The 23344-nt window shown below is 45.3% G+C and overlaps 1 protein-coding gene across 1 annotated transcript in view; it reads right to left on the bottom strand.

The window, feature by feature from the left end:
* The window catches only part of PIK3AP1 (phosphoinositide-3-kinase adaptor protein 1), a 122740-nt gene that overhangs the window by 27230 nt on the left and 72166 nt on the right, over positions 1-23344 (bottom strand). Inside the window, exons 9-10 of the mRNA XM_004456977.4 lie at positions 10376-10471; positions 3681-3878 (exon numbers count right to left, since the gene is read on the bottom strand). Of these exons, the coding sequence (XP_004457034.2) occupies positions 3681-3878; positions 10376-10471 (294 nt within the window). The remainder of the gene's footprint in view (positions 1-3680; positions 3879-10375; positions 10472-23344) is intronic.

Genomic DNA, 23344 nt, shown 5'->3' with positions numbered 1-23344 from the left:
TTATAGAGAAAGAAAGTGGATTAGAGGTTACCAGAGGTTGGGTAGAGGTGAGGAATTGGGAGTTATTACTTAATGGGTAAAGAGTTTTGTTTTGGGTGATGAAAAATTTTAGCTTTAGAAGGTGGTAAAGGGAGATATTTAGCACAATGAAAAAAAATCATCAAAATCTTGTGCAAATAATCATAACAATGAATCCTTCCTGTGAGGAGGTCTATAAATCAAAACTCTAGAAAGAGGTAACTAATGAGCAGAAGGAGTAGGGATTGTCAAATGAAGAGAAACGAAGTGGATGAACTCTCAAATCTAGAAAGACGAAGTTAGCCAAAAGACATGCTCGGCATTTACAAGATTATTAAAGAAAGGGAAATGTGAACAAGGACGTGTTCCTGGAATTCCTAAACACCTCAGCCTAGCCAGGTGTGGCAGTTTGAGATTATTTATGAATTCCAAAAAGAGAGATTATGTTTGTGAACTCTTCCTTTGGGTGTGATACCCTTTGAATGCATTAGATTCAGCTAACAGGTAAGTCTTGATTAAATTACATGTTAAAATTAGGGCGTTGATTCGACCATGTGCAACTCAGATTGAGTCCCCACCCCCTTGGCAGGCTATAAAAAAGGACACTCACTCAAGAAGACACACAGAGGACAGAAAGAGAGACAGCTGCATAGACATGGCAGAGGAGAGAACTGAGATCCTGAGGCCCTGGGAAGAGAGATGAACCATTTGCCTGATAGTCTGCAGAAAGCCCAGAAAGAAACAAGCCCTATGCCAACCTGGAGCTGAGAGAAAGGAAGGCTGAACCCTCACAGAGATCAGCAACCATCTTGCTTCAACACGTGGCAACCGACTTTGATGAGAAATCAACCTTGAGTTGGACTCTTAAGGGCCTTTTAACTGTAAGCTTTTATCCTAAATAAATACCCTTTAAAAAGCCAACAGATTTCAGGTACTTCACATCACCACCCCTCTTGGCTGCCTAATATACCAGGGAACACTGTGAAGTTGGAAAATAAAAGGAGATGCCACTTAACAAGTCAACAAGTGCCAGAAGACATAACTCTGAGCAGTGGAACAGCAAAATGTAGACACCATTCCATAGGGACTTAGATGAAGACAGGTCTATAAAGGCTAATAAGGAAAACGGGGAGTGACAAATGTACCCTCAGTGGTGGAATGGCATGGTGATTAAGACTCCCTGGGCTCTGAACGAGACTCCCTGGGTTCAAAGCTTGGCTCTGCCTCTTGTGAGACATCCAAATTTGCACAAGAAGCTTGACCTCTTCCTTTCTCAATTTTCTTACTTGTAGAATGCGGATGATAGCAGTATCTTCCTCACTGGGTTGTAAGGATTAAATAAGCTAATACATAGAAAATCCTTGGAACCGTAACATGGTATATATAAGAACTCAATATTAGCTTTTATTATTTTTATTCACATTGAAATTGATGCCAATAGGATGGCAATACTTTGACAAGTCAGTTAATACAAGTGACATCAGTATAGTGCTTTACATTTTATAAAATACTTCCCCACAAATTACTTCATCTGGTCCTCACTCTAAGGCTGTGGCAGGATATTATTATATATTATGATCTGTGTATTAATGCATATATGTATTATTATGATGTCCATTTTATAGATGAGGAAACTAAAGCTAAAGAGGGTGAAGTGACTTACTCAGTGTTCCTAGCTATGCAACTGGAAAACACAAGAACTAAGAGATGAACCCAGGTTTTCTGGCCGCCAAGCCATTGCCTCTTTTGTCATATCCTGCCTCACTCCTTCCCTTTGCTTTCCCACGGTTTCCTTGCAAAGTCTATCAGGTGTCTTCAGGAATCACCTGTGCACCTGTCCCAACTGTCTCCCCAAAATGAGCCTTGTTTCATCGCTCCCCACCCCTGCTGTTTAGGAATTATCAGTATGTATTTGGCATCCCTCAGAAACAGACCCTGAGTCAAGGATTCTAGGGCAGGTATAGGCATACCTCGAGATATTGCAGGCTCGGTTAGAGACCACTGCAATAAAGCAGATATCACAATAATGCAAGTCACATGAATTTTTTGGTTTCCCAGTGCACTTAAAAATTATGTTTACACTGTGCTGTAGTCTATTAAGTGTGCAATAGCATTATGTCTAAAAAAATAATGTGCATACCTTAAACTGTGACCCAGAGACAAAGTGAGCACATGCTATTGGAAAAACGATGCCCACAGACTTTCTTATTGCAGGGTGGCCACAAACCTTCAATTTATAAAAAATGCTTTATCTGCAAATCACAATAAAGTGAAGCCCAATAAAATGAGGTATGTCTGTAGTTTATTTGGGAGGTGAAAGAGGTGAGACAGGGAAGAGGATAAAGCAATAAATGGTGGGTGATCAAGTCAGTTACCACCGTGGCAAGCTGAGGATCTCTGGGAAACAATGCAGAATATGTACCTGAGAGTTCTCCCACCAGAGGGGCAAGGAAGCTGGGGGGACACATCCACCAACGCCTGCCAGTCATTGGGTGAGGGCGATGCCCACTCATGTTAATTCCCAGCATTTCCAATCTGTTCTGCAAGAGGGCAAAGGAGGCCCCAGCTGCCGGAAGAAGCCTCTCAGGCTTTGACCACAGGTGCTGAGAGTTGAGGTCCAGCCAGTAGGCACAGAAACATAAAATGCCGTGGTGATGTGGGTGGGGCACTAACAGTGCCTGCTACACCTGCCAATGGAGATGCTCCCCAAGGACACGGCAAACCATGAGCACTGACCCCATTTGGCAATACATAATATCCTAGAACTATATTTCTATTCAATTTAAGATTGCCAGATTTCACAAAATAAAAACAAAAAGTGCAAGATCTGTGACATACTTATGCTAAAAAATTTTTTGTTGTTTATCTGAAATTAAAAGTTAACTGGGGGGAGTGGATGTGGCTCAAGGGGTTGAGCGCCTGCTTCCCACATGGGAGGTCCCGGGTTTGGTTCCTCGTGCCTCCTAAAAAAAAAAAAAGCAAAACACAGGACAAAACCAACTCAGGGGTTGATATGCCTCAGTGGTTGAGTGCCAGCTTCCCATATATGAGGTCCCAGGTTTAATTCCCGGTCCTGGTACCTCAAAAAAAAATTCTCCCCATTTTAAAAAATTAATGTAGGTAGATTGGCAGTCTAGCACAGCAACTAAAAGCCAGGTCTATGAAGTCAAGACTCCCTGAGTTCAAATCCTGGCTAAGTGCCCACTGTATACCTCCATTTCCCCATGTGTAAAGTGGGGATAACAATGGTCCTTACCTAAGAGGGCATTGTCAAGATCAAACGACATATTCCTGAAAGAGCACTCTTGGTAGGTTTCAATAAATGCTAGCTATTAACAATAAGAAGGAGGAGAAGAAGAAAGGTATTAAGAGATAAAAAAATTTTGCTAGGGTTCTTGCCATTTGGGGTGGGGGAAGTCTTGTTTACCTTTGCCTCAGCAGCTCTGCCTGAATGCCTGCAGGAAGGCCAGAACTGACTCTGACCATCACCCGTAATCTAGCTGCAGCTCTTCCCTGGTCATGACTGGCATCTCCCAGGGCTGCTTGGAGACTGTTCTGGTGGGGACAGTCTCTGAGCAAGGGCCCAGAGAGCAAAGAGATCCAGGAATTCCTGTTGAGTAGTTCTGAGGACCCTGCTGGGCATCACCCCCTGCCACACTTGCCTTTAGAAATGTATGGTTCATTGTCAGACAGCTGGTGAGCATTCGGAGGACTAGCCTCTGGCCTGGGCACTGGGACAGGGGGCCTGCTGGCCAGGTCCACGGGAAAGGTGTTGTCTTCATCCACCATGTGATAAACGTCTTCATCCTGACCAAGACGGTGCAGCTTCTTCTCTGATCTGGCCATCCCCACACTGTTGCCTAAGAGACATGAAGAAAGGAAAATGAGAACAGTGGTCAAAAGAATTGGGTGACTGTTGGACATGATAAGAGCAGAGAGTGACCATAACTTCAGCAAAGGGCTTTCCTCTACACTATCTCCTGTGTAATCTGCTCAGAATACCAGGAGGCAACTGAGAGAATACTGGTGTCACCTTGATTTGCCACCCATCCATACAGCAATGGGACGTGAGCACCAGGGTCTGTCATATCTGCATCCAAGGATGGGATTTTGTTATTCATCCCATTAGGACAAGGGATAAAGAGAGCACAACCCAAAAAGCCAAACTCGGGACCACTCCCTGGTGCTGGGCAGCAGTTTGAGGATGTCCTAGAGTCCTCACCACCAACAGCTCCAGCATCCTTCTCTCCCTTATCTAAATGGCAGCAGCACCTAATTCCTGAGGACCTCCTCTGTGCCCTGCCTGTTCCAAGGGTCTTACCCACGAGAGTCAGCACAATCATTATTCCCATTTTGTAAATGAAGAAACTGGGGCCTTGAGAGTATAAATAACTTGCCCAAGCAAGCTGGCTCCAGAGCTTGTGCTCTACTGCTTCTTTGGCAACCCTCCCCACTGAGCAGAAAGCTTGTCTCGCAGCCCCTCGATTTCCCCTGCCTCCTTCATGATGATGGGCTACAGCAGTCTGTGGTGGAACCCCAGCACAGTGGATACCAGGGAAAGCCTGGCTTCAAGAGCTCCAGCACACCTGCTTTTAGATGCCACTCGCCCCTCAAACGCATGAGCTGTGTGACCTCAGGCCCTTCCTATAACCTCTCTGAGTCTGATGTCCCTCTGAGAACCACCTCACAGGATTATTGTGAGGGCACAATGAGATAATAAGTGGCAAGCACCCAGTTCAGCATCTGGTACATAGGAGGTGCTCAACGGTAGGTGCTTTGCTCTCATTCCCTTCTCCCCAGCACCATTCGGTCAACAAATAGTAACTGAATTGGGAAGTGGATTTGACTCAACTGATAGGGCATCTGCCTACCACATGGGAGGTCCAGGATTCAAACCCAGGGCCTCCTGACCCATGTGGTGAGCTGGCCTGAGCGCAGTGCTGATGTGTGCAAGGAGGCCGTGCCATGCAGGGGTGTCCCCCACGTAGGGGAGCTCCATGCGCGGGGAGTGCGCCCCCGCAAGGAGAGCCGCCCTGTGCAAAAAAAAGTGCAGCCTACCCAGGAAGAGCTAACGCAGCAAGATGACACAACAAAAAGAGACACAGATTCCCAGTGCTGCTGACAAGAGAACAAGAGCACACAGAAGAACACACACACCAGATGAACACAGAGAGCAGACAACTGGGGGGAAGAAGGAAAGGGGAGAGAAATAAATAAAAAATAAATCTTTGAAAATGTAAAACAAAAAACAAATATTAACTGAATTCCTGTTGGATTTACAGGCATGACTACAGCTTGGGCTCTCTCCTTATGGAATTTCCAATCCTGTGGCCCGCATCTTTTCTGCACTGCTGCGAGTCTGCAGTTGTCTTTCCAGTGCCATGGCTTCAGAGGCTGTTCCCAACTCACCCTTGCATAGGGCCCCGAGGCTCTGCCCTCAAGACAGTTTCCTTCCACTGGAAGAGGCCCTCATCTGTTCATCTTTGAATGTCTTATGCCAGGGCAAAAAGAACCTCTGGGGCCCTTCCAATGTGAGCAAAATGAAGTGTCCTGGAGAGCCGCTGGCTGCCCCACAGGGCAAGCGATGACGCCCTGTGCCTGTCCCTCACTCACCACTTCCAGACGCACCGGCCTGCCTTCAGATTCTTTGCCAAGCCAAACTCCTTCCTGCCTTGGGGCACTCACCTGTGCTGCTCCCTCTGCTCGGAGCAGTCATCCCTTCACGGTTTGCCAGGCCAGCTTTCGGCTTCCCCTTCAGGTCTCTGTCACTGTCACTTCCTCGGAGCGGTCTCTCTGCCCGCCAGGTCTAATCTGGGTCCACCCTGTTAGCCATCCTCACCATGCCGGGTCCATTCCTCCGCGGCCCTGCTCTGTTGCCAGCTTGCCTGTGCAGGAGTGTGCTGAGCTGCCCCAGGCTTAGCTCCCCCTCCACTGTGGGCGTCGTGAGGGCAGGCCCACCCACTTGTCCTGGCGTCTGAACGCAGTGCCTTGGACAACGCGGGTGTTCGACAACAGTTTTAGAATGAATGGGTAAACTCAAGCTGGGTAAAATGTGCTCTCTGGGCCAAGAAGAGAGAAATATAGCCGAGTCGAGCCTCCCCACAGTCTAAGTACTATGCCTGCCCCCTGTCCCAGCATCTTCCTGATCTGGGCAGACCCTGCGGGACCCTCAGGCAGAACTCAGAGCTGCACCCTTATTGGGGACGAGGGAGCCTTTTCTGCCACAGCAGGGGAAACTTTGATGGCTTAGAAGCCAAGCACTGTGGAGCTTGGGCGGGAACAGCTCCTGCCCGCCTTAGCAACGCCTGTCTCAGGCAGGCGGGCTCCCGACGGCTTGTAGCTCTGGGTAAGAAGCACCCTTTCTTTTACTGGAGGGCTGTGCATCAGGGAGTCCCGTGCTTCTCCCTCATTCCATCAGCAGCTGCAGATAAACAACCAAAATACTCCTTGGGCTCCTACTCGCAGAACAAGACCAGTTTTCATAAAGAATCTCTAGTCCCACCTCAGCTGCCAGGTTCCCAGGGGCTGGCTAATGCTAGGAAAGCAAAAAGTGAAGATTCCCGGGAATTTACCACCTATCATTCAAGGTCACCGCCAAAGAACTCAAGTCTTGATCTGATCAAACCATTTCAAATAACTAACTAATGAAATAATAAGTATCTGTTGAGAGCCTACTATGTGCCAGGCACTACATTTTGTTGGTGACAGAACTTTTTTTTCTTACACTTTTTTTTATTAAAGTTAATAGATCACAAAGAACGTTACATTAAAAAACATTAAAAAAACATAAAAAACATAAGAGGTTCCCATATACCCCACTCTCCACCCCCTCACCCCATCATTTTTGTAAATTGTATTGTTTTGAAGAACTTTAATCTCAGCTTCAAACCCTTTACCAGTTCCTCTGGTGCTGAGTAAACCGAAAGCCACTTGAGGGGTGGACAGGCCCCCCCAGCGCCTGGCCCCAACTACCTGTTCTGGCCTCACCTCCCCACTCTGTAGATTCCAAATAGTTCTTCAGAGTTAAGGGCTCTCAAGAGATGCCACCAGGTAGAAATGAAAGACTGAGCAGGGGACATCTGGACACAGTTGCAGTTCTATCTATTATTGACTGAGTCTCTGTGTAAGATTTTGTTTGAAATTAGTGTTCCAGACCCTCTCCAACACCACTGGGGGGAATGTAAGCATGGTAGAGCGCCAGAGAAGAGCAATTTGGCATTCTTTGTCAAAATTTCAAATGCTCACATCCTTTAACCCAGCAATTCTATTTCTAGTAATTTATATTTCACATAGATCACACATGTACAAAGACTTTATTACAGAAAAGATATTTATTGCAACAAAATTTATTTTTAAAAAAATTGGAAACCACCTAAATGGTCTCAACAGGAGATTGGTTATAAATATATTAGGTGATAATACATACAGTGGAATATTACACAACTGTCAAAAATGAATGTTCGTGCTGCTATGCAAAGATCACTAAAATAAGATGAAAAGTGAAAAACAAAGAACAAGATATAGAACAGCATATGTAATATGCTACCACTGGTGATTAAAAAGAGAAGTGGATATACACATATTTATACATATATGCCCTGAAAATTTCTGGAGCCTAGGGTAGGAGAGAGACATGTTTTTAATCCTAACTTTTTATATCACTTGAATTTTTTAATCATCTGCATATTTTACTTTTATAATAATATTTAAATGACAAAAAGGGACACAAAAGAGGGTTTCACTATTAAAAGTTTTTGAAAAACACTGTTCAAGACCAGAGCTTCTCAAAATGGGTCCTTAGATAAGCAAGCAGCAACATCACTTGAGAACTTGTTAGAAAAGCAAAATCTGGAAAGCGGATGTGGCTCAAGCAATTGGGCTCCCTTCTACCATATGGGAGGTCCAGGGTTCAATACCCAGGGCTTCCTGGTGAAGGCAAGCTGGCCCGTGTGGTGAGCTGGCCCACGCAGAGTGCTGCCCCACACAGGAGTGCTGGCCCACGTGGAGAGCTGACGCAGCAAGGTGACGCAACAAAAAGAGGCACAGAGGAGGGACAATAAGAGACGCAGAAGCCCAGAGAGCTGAGGTGGCACAAGAGAATGATCGCCTCTCTCCCACCCCGGAAGGCTCCCAGGATTGGGTCCTGGGGCCGCCTAATGAGAATATAAGCAGACACAGAAGAACACACAGTGAATTTACACAGAGAGCAGAAAATGGTGGCGGGGGTTGGGGGGGGGCGGTGGGGAATAAATCTTTAAAAAGAAAAGAAAAATCTTAGGACCCACCCAGACCTACTGAAGAAGAAACTTGGGTATGAGGTCCAGAAACCTGTGTTTTAACAAGCCCTCTAGGTGATTCTGATGCATACTTAAGTTTGAGAACCCCCGTTAAAGGAAAAAGTGGGAAAAGCACTGTTCTAGAAGCTAACATTTATCGAGCATCTACTATGTGTCTGATAGGGTGCAAAGATTTTTTCCCATGGAACTCTCTCAAGGAAGGGTGTTATTTTTATCCCTAGCTTACAGAACGAGGAAACTCAGTCTTAAAGCAGTTATAGTACATAGCCCAAGGTTAATTAGTGGCAAAGCCAGGATTGCACTCTGCCTCTGTAAAATCCTCTTGATCCCCTTAAACAGTTATTCTCTCTTCCTTGCCATTTCTACAATCATCTGTACATTTTCCTTTACATTCTCTCTATTTCATGTTGAATGAAAGCTCACTTGTTCTGTTTGTCTATCTCCCCTGCCAGGCAGGACCGTGTCTTACTCACCTCTCTGCACAAGGGCCTGGCATGGACTAACTGGCTTGATAAATGACTGCTGCAATATTACCATGTCGCTCACCGAGCAAATGCTGTGACCAGGGATGATACAAGGCTGTCATCTATTCTTACCCACTTTTCTAACCATTGGGCCGCATGGTGTTCCTTTAAGAAGAAGATAGGGAGAGAGTTTACTCCCTTTGGAGAAGGTGGCCAGGCAGCCCAGAGGTTAAAGCATGGACGATGGAGCCAGGCTGGCTGGGCCTGAATCCTGGTTCCTACCCTCAGCTTCCTGACTACAGGACCTCTCCATGCTTTACTGACCCATCCGCAAAATGAAGATAATAATACCCACCTCACAGGGTTGCAATGAGGATGAAATGGGTCTTATTTATAAAGCACTTAAAATGTGATACATTGCTGAATAGAGCAGGCAAACCTGAAGCCAAGGAGCAAGGCTGACAAAGCAAATCCCATCTTTGGGGCTAGTGCAGCCCCCTCTCGGTACCTGGTGTGGTGCCATGAATTGACCCAGGATTTCCCTCACAGGGCAACGCCTAATGCTTTAGAGCAGGGGTCAGCAAACTCTTCTAAAAGGACCAGAAAGTAAATATTTCAGGCTTTGCCTGTCATACAGTCTCTGTCATGGCTACTCATCTCTGCCCTTATAGTGAGACTACAGCCAGTAAAATGAATGGGCATGACTCTGTTCCAATAAAACTTTATTTATAAAAGCAGGCAGCCGGTCAGGCCATAGTTTGCTTACCACTGCTTTAGAGCTCTTCCTTGCCCTTCACTGTCAAAATTCCTTTTCTCATCCTGAGTCCCAGCCTCTTAGTACCCTGCTTTCTACACCTACTCGATCAACAGAGCCCACCATAGACTGTAAATGATTAGAGAGGGTTAAGGAATTACCTATCCAAGTTGACATCTTCCACCTTTGAATCCTTTGATGATGATGATGATGATGATGATAATAATAATAATAATAATAAACCTATATTAACTGCTTATTATGTGCCTGGCCATGCTCTGAGACCTAATGTCAAATAACTCATTTAGTGTTAACAACATTAATCTGATCTTACAGCTGAGAAAACTGAGGTCCAGAGGAACTGAGCAACTTACCCAAGACTTTCCAGCTGACCAAAAAGGGAACCCAGTACAGTGTTCTTAACCACTGGGCAGTATGGCCTCAACTTAGTAATACTTGCATGTACTTCCCTCCTTTGCCAGAAAGTAAACTGTTCTGAGGACACTGATCATATCTTACTTTTCTTTGTGTTCCTCAGCCCCAAAACACAGAATAGAGCTTTGCACATAGTAGATGCCTGATAAATTTGGGTCAAATAAAAAATCAACATGTGCATTTTAATGAGGTCCTGTTACAGGCAACTCGTTTACCAAAAGAGGAGTTCCCGGGGTGGGGGGTTCTGGTGTCCTGTCCCAGGACAGACGTGTGCCTTCACCCACATCACACACCATGCGTGTGCAGCCCATTCCTTGAGAGGAACAACCCTCACACTGAAACCAGGCAACGTCTTTAATTTGTTCTCTTTCCCCCTTTTTGCTTCCCTGCTCACAGGTACAACTTACCTTCTAGGAACTTGCGGATCATAGAGTCCTTGGTAGTCCGAGAGAAACTGTCTCCAGACTTTGGGTTAGATGTACTGGTCTGAAGCATTTCTACATCTAGAAGGAAGTGGAAACTAAGAATTGATATGTTATTCCTTCCACAAAGGCAAATTGGTAAGGATATTTTACAGATGTATTTATACGTTTTGGCAACTTTCTCAAAAGAAGGTCAAACATGCATTAATCTACCCCTCCACCCACTTACCCACCCATCCATCCCTCTACCCACTATATAAGGTCACCCAATGAATGAAAGATATAACATCCACTACCCTTAGGCCCTTTCCGGGATCACAGGACTCCAAAGGTATAGTAAGCTCCTTTGTATTTGACAGAAAAGGCTTACTTTTGAAATATATACTCCTTAGCATTGTTAATAAGGGCCAAAAAAGTGGAAGCAGGAACAAGAGAGATTGGGTAAATTGTTGTTTATCCAAAAAATGGAATAGTATGCAACAGTTTAAAAGAATGTCCTAGAGCCACTCTTTCAACCTCGTTATATCTCAAAAGCGTAATGTTAAGTGAAAAAAGCTGCAGACAGGTGTTTATAGTATGATACTGTTTTTATGAAATGTTAAAGCCTATAAAACAATCCTAATATTGTTTATGAATTCATAAATATGTAGTAAACATATAAAAACTTGCTGAGAATGATAATGTTGAATTCATGGTACTAGTTATCTCTGGATAGGGAGAGAGGAAAATTGAAAAGGAGGGAGAATGGTTACAAGGGCTATATTTTAAAAAAATATATCTGAGACATATATTTTTTTCCTACTTGCCTTTTCAGTTTAAATTTTTCCTGCCATAATGGATACATTACAGTGAATATAATGCACCTTGATACCCTCTAGTCTAAAGTCCTGTGATTCCAAATGAGGAACCCATTATGTGAATCCTCTCTCTTGTCACCACTCAATTCCGTAACAGACCCTAAAGAGATTTTTGTACTTCGTACTGATCCTGAGACATACCTAGAAATGTTTTAAATTTTCTGAGATGTCTTTATTTTTGTAGAATAAATTTCTGATAAGAACTTAGAAGGAAGAACTCTCTGATCAGAATTGCTTTATTCTCTAAAAAATTCAAGACTAGACAAATTCCTCTTATTTGAGATATCCAAAAATTTAATTTGTTTAATTGTGTTTTTGCACAACATCCTCTCCATGGTTGGAAAATTAGGAAGGAAAATATATTTTACAGGCAGGTGCACTGTTGGAAGCAGGAACCTCCCCTACCTGAACAACCACCTGTATTACTCTCACCCCCACCCACCCCTCAACCCCGCTACCTGACCCTAACCCAACCAACTTTTTTTTAATTTAAAAAATTTATTATTTGTATTAACATTACAAATTGCTTAATTACCTACAATAACAGTAAATCTGCTTTGATCAGTGCTTACACTCTCTCCGCCCATTTTTGTTCATTGCAATCTTGAGAGGTTTGTGACAATGTCCACTCTGACTGCTTCAGGCTGAGAAAGGAAGTGGATGTTATGGGGCAGAGGAATGGAATGGTTTTGCTTGCAGTTGAAGAGCCTCTTGTTTCTGGGGTGGGGCTGGTCCATCCTCATTGTTTAGTTAGTTGTCCAGGGCAGCCTGAAGACCTGGAGCATAGAGTTGACCCCGAATCTGCTGGACTTCGGGGCTCAACTGCCCAGCCAGCTTTTGAAACTCTTCATTTGCCCAACAATGAAATACACAGGAAAATACCCCAAAGGAGAGACTTGCTTGAGTCAGACAGCTTTAGCCTTTGTACTGCCAGCCTTTGTACTGCCCAGTGCTGAGCCTCCAGGACAGCACAGCCCCTCAGGGCCCTGCATCCCCAAGAACCTGGTCCAGTGTCAATCACCAATAACCACATCTCCCAGGCTAGTACCAGAGTGCAAACCCCCCCCACACCACGTGTCACCCCAGTTGACAGAGTGGTCCAAGGGTCATGTAATGGCCTAGCTAATTTCACCAACAATTTCCATGTCCAAGAGTAGACGCAAAATTGGAGGAGCTATAAAGAGGATGAGGAAAATAAAATATGGTAGAAAATGGTAGCAGAACAGCAGCTCAGGTGGACCTGGCCTGCTAATATAATAAAGGTACAGGCTTCTAGCCCAGGTGCTATAACCCCATCATGGCCCTTGATACAATGCACTGATGTAATCATTTCTGTGACTTTCTTGCCAAAAATACATAACTTCTATCCAGTCATTAAAAGCCATCAGACAAACCCAAATTGAGGGATGTTCTGCAAAATACCTGATCAGTGCTCTTCAAAGCTGTCAGACAAGGAAAGACAGAGGAACAGTTTCAAACTGGAAGAGACTAATGAAAAATAACAGCTAAATGCATTGTGGGATCCTACATAGGATCCCAGAACAGAAAATGTACATTAGCGGAAAAACAAATGAAATTTGAACAAGGTCTGTAGTTCAGTTCGTAATGTTGTACCAACATTAATTTCTTGGCTTTGATAATTTACTGTGGTTATGTAAGATGATAACATTAGGGAAACCTGAGTGAAAAGAAAACTCTAGAATTTTTGTAACTTTTGGCTAAGTCTAAAAGTAGTTCAAAATGAAAAGTTAGGAGAAATGAGAAAAGGAGAGGAGGAGACGCCACAGCAAAACTAAATTAGTATAACCCCCGGGGATGACCTGTGCTGCCCTTCTCTCCTGTCCATCCAGGCTGTGAGGACAAATGCCTCCCAATGACAATTGAGGAGCCTGCATTTGTGGGTCGGATGATCGAGCTGGTGTTAAATGAGCCTGTTGCAGAGAACAGATATTCACTTTATCATCAGATCATTTGTATTATTAAATATTATACCTAAGCTGCCTTCCTAAGCAGAGAACAAATTTTAAAAAGAGGATTCTATTTACACTTCGAACGGTAACTTTTATTGTTTGAAACCAAGTCTTCTGCCTTCGATGTACTGAATGCTTGTTGGTTAACTCTAATACTAGAATTTCCACATACAGTCTCAAATTTCACATGTATTATGGTTCCTAGTAAGGGCTTAGGCCCAATCAATATTTTTACATTCGAATATGCATAAGGTAAGAGAGCATCTCAAGACAACAAATGCCAACTCTTTACAATAAAACAATTTGTGGAAATTATGATTCACAAACAAGGTTTGCTAGGCATTTTCTTTACCATGCCTCCTGAACACCAAGTCCTGGCTAAACAGGGGCAGTCAGGCTTCTTTTCGGCTTTGCCAAGCTTCTGCTGCTGCAGTAAGAAACCAAAACAAGACTTGGAAGTCCCTACCCACCGTCCCAAAGTTCCAGGCCCATCACACTCTATTAGTGGCATCAGCAATGAACTCCAAGGGGACATTCCAGCAAATCTTCAATCTCTTCTGACCTCCCTGTATGGCCACAGTCACGGGTAGGGGCAGACCTTAAGGACAGATGCTAAAGTCAGAGGAAAGCAAGAGAGGCCCTGAGCACTGGCAGCCAAACAACCAATGCAGGACACCTCATAGCCAGAGGCGGTGGTTACCAGTATGGAAGTTAGTGTCCTGGAGACCCAGGACAAGCCCTGACTCTGTCTCTTCCTAGCTCTGTGTCCTTGGGCAAGTTCCTTGATATCACCAAGCTTCCACAGCTTCATCTGTAAAATAACATAAATAACAATCCCTCCTCATGGATGATTGCATGTGTCAACTGAGACAACACATGTAAATGTTCAGCCACAGTGCCAGACAGTAAATATTAATGGCTATCCTTGTTATTTTATTGAGGCAAGTTGGAAGGTGTATTGCTTTTCTTTTTTTTTTTTTAAGATTTATTTATTTATCCCCGCCCTTCCCCTCCTCCTGCCCTGCTGTTTTTGCTGTCTGTGTTGTCTTTTTTTCTCATTTTCTCTTCTCTAGGATTCACTGGGATTCGATCCTGGGGAACTCTGATGTGAAAAGGGATTCCTTGTCAATTGCGCCACCTTAGTTCCTGGTCTCTGCTGCATTCACCTTGACTCTCCCTTATCTCTCTTTCGTTGCATCATCATCTTGCTGTGTGATTCACTTGTGCGGGTACTGGCTCACCACGCAGGCACTCCTGTAGGCACTGGCTTACCACGTGGGCACTCACGCAGGCACTGGCTCACCACGTGGGGCGCTTGCGCCCACCACACAGGCATTCACCATGCGGGCACTCATGCTTACCATGCGGGCATTTGCATGGGCACTGACTCGCTATGTGGGCATGCTTTCTCTTCTTCTTTTTCACCAGGAGGCCCCAAGGATCAAACCCAGGTCCTCCCACATGGTAGGCAGAATCCCTATCACTTGAGCCACATCTGCTTCCTGATGTATCGATTTTCTATGACTGATGTAACAAATGACAACAGAGTGCTCTAAAATAACATAAATTTATCATCTTGCAGTTTTGTAGTTCAGAAGTCCAAAATGAGGGAAGCAGACTTGGCCCAGTGGTTAGGGCATCCGTCTACCACATGGGAGGTCCACAGTTCAAACCCCGGCCTCCTTGACCCGTGTGGCGCTGGCCCATGTGCAGTGCTGATGCGCGCAAGGAGTGCCCTGCCACGCAGTGGTGTCTCCCGCATAAGGGAGCCCCATGTGCAAGGAGTGCACCCCGTAAGGAGAGCCGCCCAGCACGAAAGAAATTGCAGCCTGCCCAGGAATGGTGCCGCACACACAGAGAGCTGACGCAGCAAGATGACGCAACAAAAGAAACACAGATTCCCGTGCCACTGACAAAAACAGAAGCGGAAAAGAAGACGACGCAGCAAATAGACACAGAGAACAGACAACTAGGGTGGGGGTGGGGGGGGAGAAATAAATAAATAAATCTTAAAAAAAAAAAAAAAGTCCAAAATGAGTCTCAATGTGCTAAAATCAAGGTTTCTTCAGGGCTGTGTTCCTGTCTGGAATCTGTTTCTTTGCCCTCTCCAGCTTCTAGAGGCCACCTTCATTCCTTGGCTCTTGGCCCTCTCCCTCCAATCTTCAAAGTCAGTAACGTCAGGCAGAGAGCTTTAGTGGCTTTGATTCCTGCTCCTGCTGCTATCTCTCCAGCTCTTTCAATTGCCTCTTTTTTTTTCAAAGATTTATTTTTCCTCCTTCCCCTTCTCCTCCCTCCCCCTCTTTCCCCCCTCTCCCTCCCTCCCCCCATCCTGCTGTTTTGCTGTCTGTGTTCATTTGCTGTGTGATCTTCTGTATCTATTTATCTTTTTGTCTTCCCTTCTCCTCTTTCTCCTCTAGGATTCACCAGGTTTCGATCCTGGGGACCTCTGATGTGAAGAAAAGTTCCCTGTCAGCTGCACTACCTCAGTTCCTGGTCTCTACTGGCTTCACCCTGACTCTCCCCTTTGTCTCTCTTTTGTTGCGTCATCATCTTGATGCGTGACTCACTTGCGCGGACACTGGCTCACCGCGTGGGCACTCAGCTCGCCGCGTGTTCACTGGCTTGCCACTGGCTCACCACGCAGGCACGCTTCCTCTTCTTCTTTTTCACCAGGAGGCCCCAGGGATCGAACCTAGGTCCTCCCATATGGTAGGTGGAAGCCCTATCACTTGAGCTACCTCCGCTTCCTTCAATTGCCTCTTTCATTTGTAAGGACCGCTGTAATTACTTTAGGGTCAACCAGAAAATCCAGGATATTCTCCTTAGCTTCAGGCAAGCTGATTAGCAAACTAAATTCCCCTTTGCCGTGTAACCTAACACATTCACAGTTTCCAGGGATTAGGATGCAGACATCTTGGGGGAGGATTATTCTGCCTATGCCAGATGGAAACCAAATCTCAGGTACAGTCGGCCTGCCAAGGATTGCCTTCCCATGTTGGGCTGGCAAGGGGAGTAGGCAGGCAGGGGTTAGGGCACACCCAAACAAGTGCATCATGTCCACTCACAGACTCAGTGGCCTTGCTCTGAGGTAGACAATGGCTTCTATGGAGTCTCCAGATATGCACTGCTTTAAACGAAATTACCTAAGACCGACTTTGTTTCCATTTATATTTTAAATAAAATGATTCTGTCTATACTTAATCTAACAAAATATCTTTGAATTAGACCAGGAACAGCAAAAACATACTTCAGCCTCCACATCCTTATTCTGTACTGATGGCAAACATCACCAATCAATCAAAGCTTCTTTCTGGCTGCAGAATCCTTCTTAACACAGAACTTTAGCAACTCAATACTGGCTTTGGTATATTATTTTTAAAACCCTATTTCCCAAACCTACATCAGTCACTAAATACCTAGTAATAGTAGATATTACTTTTATAATAATAAATAAAATAAAGGCAGTAAGAGCCTCTCAAACTCAATTTTACTACCCTATGTGTACTGGTCATATAGTGAAACACATGAGGGACTGAAACACACACACAAAAATCCTATAAGGAAAGGACATTCTGTAAAAGAAAGCAGAACAACAAATCTCTGCATTCTTGGATGCCCAGGGTTTGTAATTTCAGATTTCAAGCACTTAACCTTCACTACCTGTCAGTTAAAAATAAACTGAAAAGTGTGAAACCTGCTGGTTTAAGAATAAAGTGCAAAGTTCTTTCATTTTAGCAGAGAAGGGGAAAAAAAAGAGGCTTTGGGGCTACATTCTCCTTCTGGGAAGAGCCAGCTACAGAGTTATGCCATACCTTATTTAAGGAGTCAATCATAAAGAACCCATTCCTGGAAAGAAAGAAGCCTGAGCAGTTGAGAGAAAGCCCAGGCAGGCACTTAATTAAGGAGTCAGTTAAGAGCAATAATGAATTCTGAAAGAGGCCCATATGATACTCCTCATGGGAAATAAATCTAGAGCACTTAGCTGCAGTGGAAACCCCTGCAGATTATATGTTGCTAATTTAATACAAAGCCAAGTCTGATTTTATAATACAGTAAAATGTCAGCTACTGAAAGACTATTCTTCTAGAAAGGCTCTCAAACCCTGAACATAGGCCAAAAATTTTTTTTTGCAGCAAGTATCTTTTGTGGCCAAAAAGTGTCTTAGAGGAAGGAGCAGCATGGAAAAACATCTGAAGATAACCTGAAACATGATGGTTCAGTTTGCACCCGGGCGGAACAGAGAGTTTTGCTTGGACGAAGTCCAATCTTTCCATACCCTAATGGGGCCATGAGAAAGGCAAAAGAGTTAGAGAGGAGGCGGAGGAGGAAAAGGGCAGCCTGCATTTAGAAGACCTAAGGAGTGGGCGGCATTGGCAATGAAAGAGAAGTGGCCAAGACTGAAAACGTGAGGGGTGAGAAAAGTTCTATGATTTTCTTACACAGGCAACTAGCACCTCAACACAATATCCCTGGCAAGCCCCCAAATCCCCCTCAGCTGTGCAAGAATCAGTCTACAGGATGTGCTTGTGGCGGGGTGCAGCGGGTACAGTGACTCCCCGAGCACCCCTCAGTCCACGTTCATACCCGCAGCTAGTCCCATGCTGGGGTTCACAAGACAACGCCGGGTCACTGAGATCAAGTTAAACTGTGTTAAGCTTCTGTTTAAGAAGGGTGGGCAGGGCAGCATGTTAAAACAAAAGGATGAAAACAAACGTTTGCCTCTAATACAGAAAACCCTCTTATCCATGACTCAGAAGATGGTATATGCCTGGATGACCCAAAGGCAGGCACATGCCTGCGGGCCTCATGCAGTCGGTAGCGGATAGTGTGGCCCCACCCATGCCCCATCAGCGCTTGCTATTTCAATGCTCACAAACCCAAGTTCACCGGCCAATTCTGCCGGAAAGGCTCACTTTGCCACAAGGGTAGCCAGACAGAAGTGTCAAGGAAGTAGCACCTCCCCCTAGCGACGACTGGCAGGATCTGGTGGATAAATACCCCAACCCTCTCAGCCTGGGGTGGGATGACTTTGAGGCACATGCTCTACACCATCTCCCGGTGTACCCCAGTGGGTAACATGTTTGATAAAGCACTTTGGTTTGGCTTCCCTGTCTTCCTTACTCAGGTCCATATCTGAGTTTCCAAGGATCACCTCTTTAAAAAACTACTTACGGTCAAACCCAAACTAAGATACAGTTCTATGGGCATCTGGGCTAATGCCCAAGCCTTGCCCACCAGACACACCTGTCGTTTTCATATATTTACACACAATGTGCCCGTTCACCTGATATTTTACTAAGCACCTACTTTGGGTCACAAAGTGCCAGGCACTGGGGAGGTGATGATAAATAACCTAGGATCATTAGTCTAGAGCAGGGGTTCTTAACATGTTGTGTTCCACAGACTCCTTTGCCAGTCAGGTGAAAACCATGGACCCCTACTGTAATTTATTTATTGCATACATTCATAAGTGAAGGAAATGCTAGATTTCAGTGAGAGGTCAAAGAAAATAAAGATAATAAGTTGATTTTTTTTCAGTTCAAGCTCAAGATCCGTGGACCTCTGGCTAAGAAGCCCTGGCCTACAGTGCCTTGCAGTGTAAGGCAGCATTCCCAAGGTGAAGCCAGCACTCCTGGAGGCGGCCTCCTTAGCACACATTTTCAGGTGCAATGGGTTTGTACACTAGATTAACAGCTGCTTGAAGGCTTCTCTTCATTATTTCCAGAACATCGCCTCTTTATGGAACTCACAACTGGGAAATCAGGACTTCTCAAGTGAGGATTTCCCCAGGAAGAGAAATCCTTTCCAGTAGCTGAGCTGGAAAATCCCAGCAGAATTCTGATTTGAGAAGAGCTTGGTTGTAGGTTCTGTATTGCTCCCCAATTAATTCCCAACAGATTCTCAAGTGATGGGGCCTTCTTTTACTTTCAGTCTCCCTCTCTCCACCTTTCCTATAGTTGCCTAATAAAATGCTGGTCACAGAAGAAAGATTTAATATATGGGCTTTGTAAACACCTATTGCATCACTCCTTAAAGCGAGCTTCACTCTAGCCTCTGTATCCATGTCTGCAAATTCCCATTTCTGGTAGAAATCCAGAACTGTCAACCATCAGCTTTCTGAGCATTCATAAAGAAGACTCTTAACTTCCCTCCTCAGCTTCCTCCTCTATGTTTCTCCTCCTCCTGACAGGCACTCCCCAGGCTTATCAAAGCCAGTTTTCAGAGCAGTCCACGTCACCAAAGTGCTTTGCACAAAGGCCTCTCTGCTCCTTCCCAGGACTTTGAACTGATGTTGATTTACCATTTATGTACTTACAGGAGGAACAAGAAGATTGCAGTAAGGAAGTATAACTGGGAACTACATGTGAAAACTGTGTGGCACCTTGAATTAAATCAACCATCCAATGGTTATTAAATACCTCGGCAGTATACTGAGTCTCAGGTGAGGCACCATGGATATACAAAGAAGCACAAAGCATGCTCCTCATGGTTTCAGAGCTTAAAAACACAGCAGAGTAGCTCTTCCTGCTCCAAACAATGGGGCAACAGTGCTGGCATTTGTTATGGGTTGAATTGTATCCCCCACAAGGACATGTTCAAGTCCTAACCCTGGGCCCTGTGGATGTGAACCCATTTATAAATAGGATCCTTAAAGTGGATATTTATTAAGGTGAGGCCAAACTGAATCAGGGTGGACTGTAATCAAATATGACTGGAGTCCTCATAAACAGTGGTCATTTGGACACAATAGGAGACAGAAGGGGAGAAAGGCAGCCATGTGATGGAGGTAGAGGCTGAGCTATGGCCAGCCACCACCAGAACACCACAGACTCCAGAGAAAACATGATCTTGCTAACACCTTGATTTTAGACTTCTAGCCTCCAAAGCTGTGAGACGATAAGGTCCCGTTGTTCAACCCAGCAATCTGTGATATTTGTTATAGCAGCCTTGGCAAATGAAGACAGCATTTTAAAGGGAAAGGAGGATTGGAAACTGGGAAATTGATAAAATGATGTTTTTTGAACACGTATGGGCCAAGCACTGAGCTGGGCTGGAGAAAACAGGCTGGGGTAAGACAGGGTCTTTGACTCCCGAGAGTACCCGGTCAACAGGGCAGGGGGGGAGAGTGAGGACCACAGGCCATGGGCATCCACACTGTGCCAGCTGGGTCACGCTCTGCCAGTGAATACCCCCCATCATCTTCCCGGATCCAAGAGCCCCAAGTCAAAGGCAGACCTTCCAGCTCATTCATTCTCAAAGTACTGTGTCCTTCTCTCCAGCACAGCCACAATTTGAAGTTCTATGTTTAAATATGCGGGGTATTTGCTTAATAGCCAACTCTCCCACGAGAACGTAAGCTCTTGGTGGCACCATTGTGTCCATTTTGACTCCCCATCTCCTGGCAGAGAGACTTAGACACACTAGGGGTCCAATAGGCATTTGTTGAATATGAACGAGTGAATGAATAAACTAATGAGCATATGAACACGGAGGTGCCTGGCCTTGCGAAGGCATCTGGGCATCTCCCAAGTTGAAGAAAGAGAAGGGCGATGTAGGTAAAAACAGCAGCATGAGCAAGGCTGTGGAGGCAGGAAGGAAAAGGCAGCCTGGAGCAGCAGAAGGAGTTGCTGCCACCCGGAGACATTCCACATGCAGGGAGGCACCAGAGAGGAAAGCCAGGTCTCCTTGCCTTGCAATGTTGATAAACAAGACACACCACGAATCTAGGCTTCCTCTTTATCTTCTGGTACTTTCAAATTCGAGAGCTGAGTTGAGTACCTATTGTGTACAGAACTGTGCTGGGCATTGCAGAGAAAACAAAGCTATAAGACAAGCTTCCGGATCGAGGTGAGGAGCCTTAACAAGAGAAGACTGTAAGTAAGCAGAGTCCCAAATGATGAGTGTGCAGTGCCCCGAGAAAAGTGTGACCCCAGGCTGTGCAGGTCCAGAGGCGAGCAAGGTCACTGCTGGTGGCAGAAATGTTAACTTATTAACCTGAAAACATTCAACGCAGCATGCTTTCACCAAGTGTCTATGTCCCCAACACCCTTCTTGAGGCCCAGCCTCAGGATGGGTTCTGTTGCTGTTGGCAATGCCTCATGCCTTGCACCCAGCCCCACTGCCTCTAAGGCATCTCTTGGCTCTACTAGCCACAGTCTTTCCATGATGGAAGGAAGCAGGGGGATAACAGAGCCTTGGCAGGGAAGGCAGCTCCGGTGAGAAAAGGATGAAGAAAGGGGAGGTGGCATGTTTCAGAAGCAAGCTAGTAACTTAACAATGACACTTACATATGGTCTTTCAGCTGGGCTAGGACCTTCAGGGTGTAAGACCCTTAACTGTGCCTGACGAGTCCCCAGCTCAGAGGGAACCCCACTTGCAGAGAGGAGCTGTATTTAGAGAGCTCATGTAAAGAAAACACTGTTCCAGATGATCTGTTACAAAGACGCCTGTTTCCAAGGAGGTTGCTAAGGGAAGCCAGCAAGTTAGTTGGGGCTGTCACCTCCCTGCTATATACAAACTCGGAGCCACAGAATCATGAGGGGGATGAGGAGTTCAAAAGCAAAGTTCAGACACAGGGGTAACACAAGGCAGAACAGCCCTCTGGGATTGATTAGAGCGACTTGTGTGAGTCTCCAGTTTCCTGTAGCAATGCTACCACACCTTTCTCCTTTCTTTTATGGAAGAAAGATGAGCCTCTGAGAGATTTAAGCAGAGATACAATCACCAAGCAGATTACCTTGGAAACAGACTGGACAAGGGCCTCCCAGAAATGGTTCCCCTGGCCTTTGTTCTCAGGCCTCAGGGAAGTGACCAGTCACTGGGTGAGGCTTTCAGCATGAAACTAATTACCTAAATCAAAGGATCACCATTCTCTGAAGGCTAGGATGGGGCAAGAGAACCAAGTGAGAATAAGATGAGAAGATAGTGAGAAAAGCCCGAGAGAGGTTTGCTTTGGTTTTTATTTAGTGTTGGTATGACCTTACCTTTAATAATGACACTAATTTCTTATATAATAAGATATGCAAGTGCATGGTTTAAATTTGTGGGGGACTGAATAAAAAGTCTCAAGAGAATCAGGAACAGAGTTGAAGGTCTGATAACAAAGACATGTAGTTACCACCTGGTGGCAGCATATCTAAACTAAAGACTTTGTGGGAGAGTGTGTGCGTAAGAGTGTGTGTGTGTGTTCACACCCACGCAGGTTCAGGGGAAGGAGAGACCAGAGCCGAACCTCAAGTCTGAGGATGAGAACCCACCACCACAACCCAGCGCCCTTTCATGCAACAGTGGAAGCTTCTCCTACACCTTCCTACTTAGGGGTTTTCGGGGATTCCCTCTGGAGAAGAGGACCTCAATCCCACCCCTTTTCCAAAACTCAAGTCAGAAAGAGGTTAGGTGACCTCTAAAGGGATGGTGGGAAACTGGCCCAGTGCTGGCGCTCTGTCAAGTTTTGTCCTGTGAGCCAGTGAGTGAGTGAATGAACACAGCTTACCTTCCTTAACAGGTTTATTTTCAGCTTCTAGGGTAGAGTGGGGACAAGGCACTGATAAGTACAGTTATTTAGAGCTTTAGAAATAGCTCTGACAGAAGTGCCATCCCCGGGCTGACAAAGGCAGACCTGGAAGGGCAGGCCAGGAGAGTCCTGTGTTCTCGAGTGGGCATCAGACAGATTCCTGCCCTGGCAATCTGAAGCCCTAGGACCCTGACCCAGTTCTGCCTTGACGGGACCTAAGTAAGTTACTAAAGCTCAGGGCCTTGGTTTTCTCCCCGGGAAAATGGAGCTACTCTCTCTACCAAGGCCAAGGATGGTCAAGTGGGATAGAAATTCAAGCAGTCTCACTTAAATGGGCTCCCAGATGTTCTGAGTGATTACAGCCCTAGGGAGTGCTGCAAATATGCATCTTAGACTCACCCGCTTGTCCTCTTTCCTACTTCTTTATAAATCAAACTGCCTTTTCACCTAGAGTCACTAGTAGTTAAATGAATGAGTCCTCCCCAGGGACAAGTTGCTGCTGCTTCTGGGCTAGTAGGTGGGTCTCAAGATTAAATCTGATAACCACAGAGGGAGAAATATAAATCAAACCCTGTGTAGAATCAGAAAATCCATTGTTCATATCGCCTGGCAA

The sequence above is a fragment of the Dasypus novemcinctus genome, chromosome 6 (genome assembly GCF_030445035.2).
Source record: "Dasypus novemcinctus isolate mDasNov1 chromosome 6, mDasNov1.1.hap2, whole genome shotgun sequence".
Lineage (NCBI taxonomy): Eukaryota > Metazoa > Chordata > Mammalia > Cingulata > Dasypodidae > Dasypus > Dasypus novemcinctus.
This window is presented reverse-complemented; position numbering and strand designations above follow the sequence as displayed.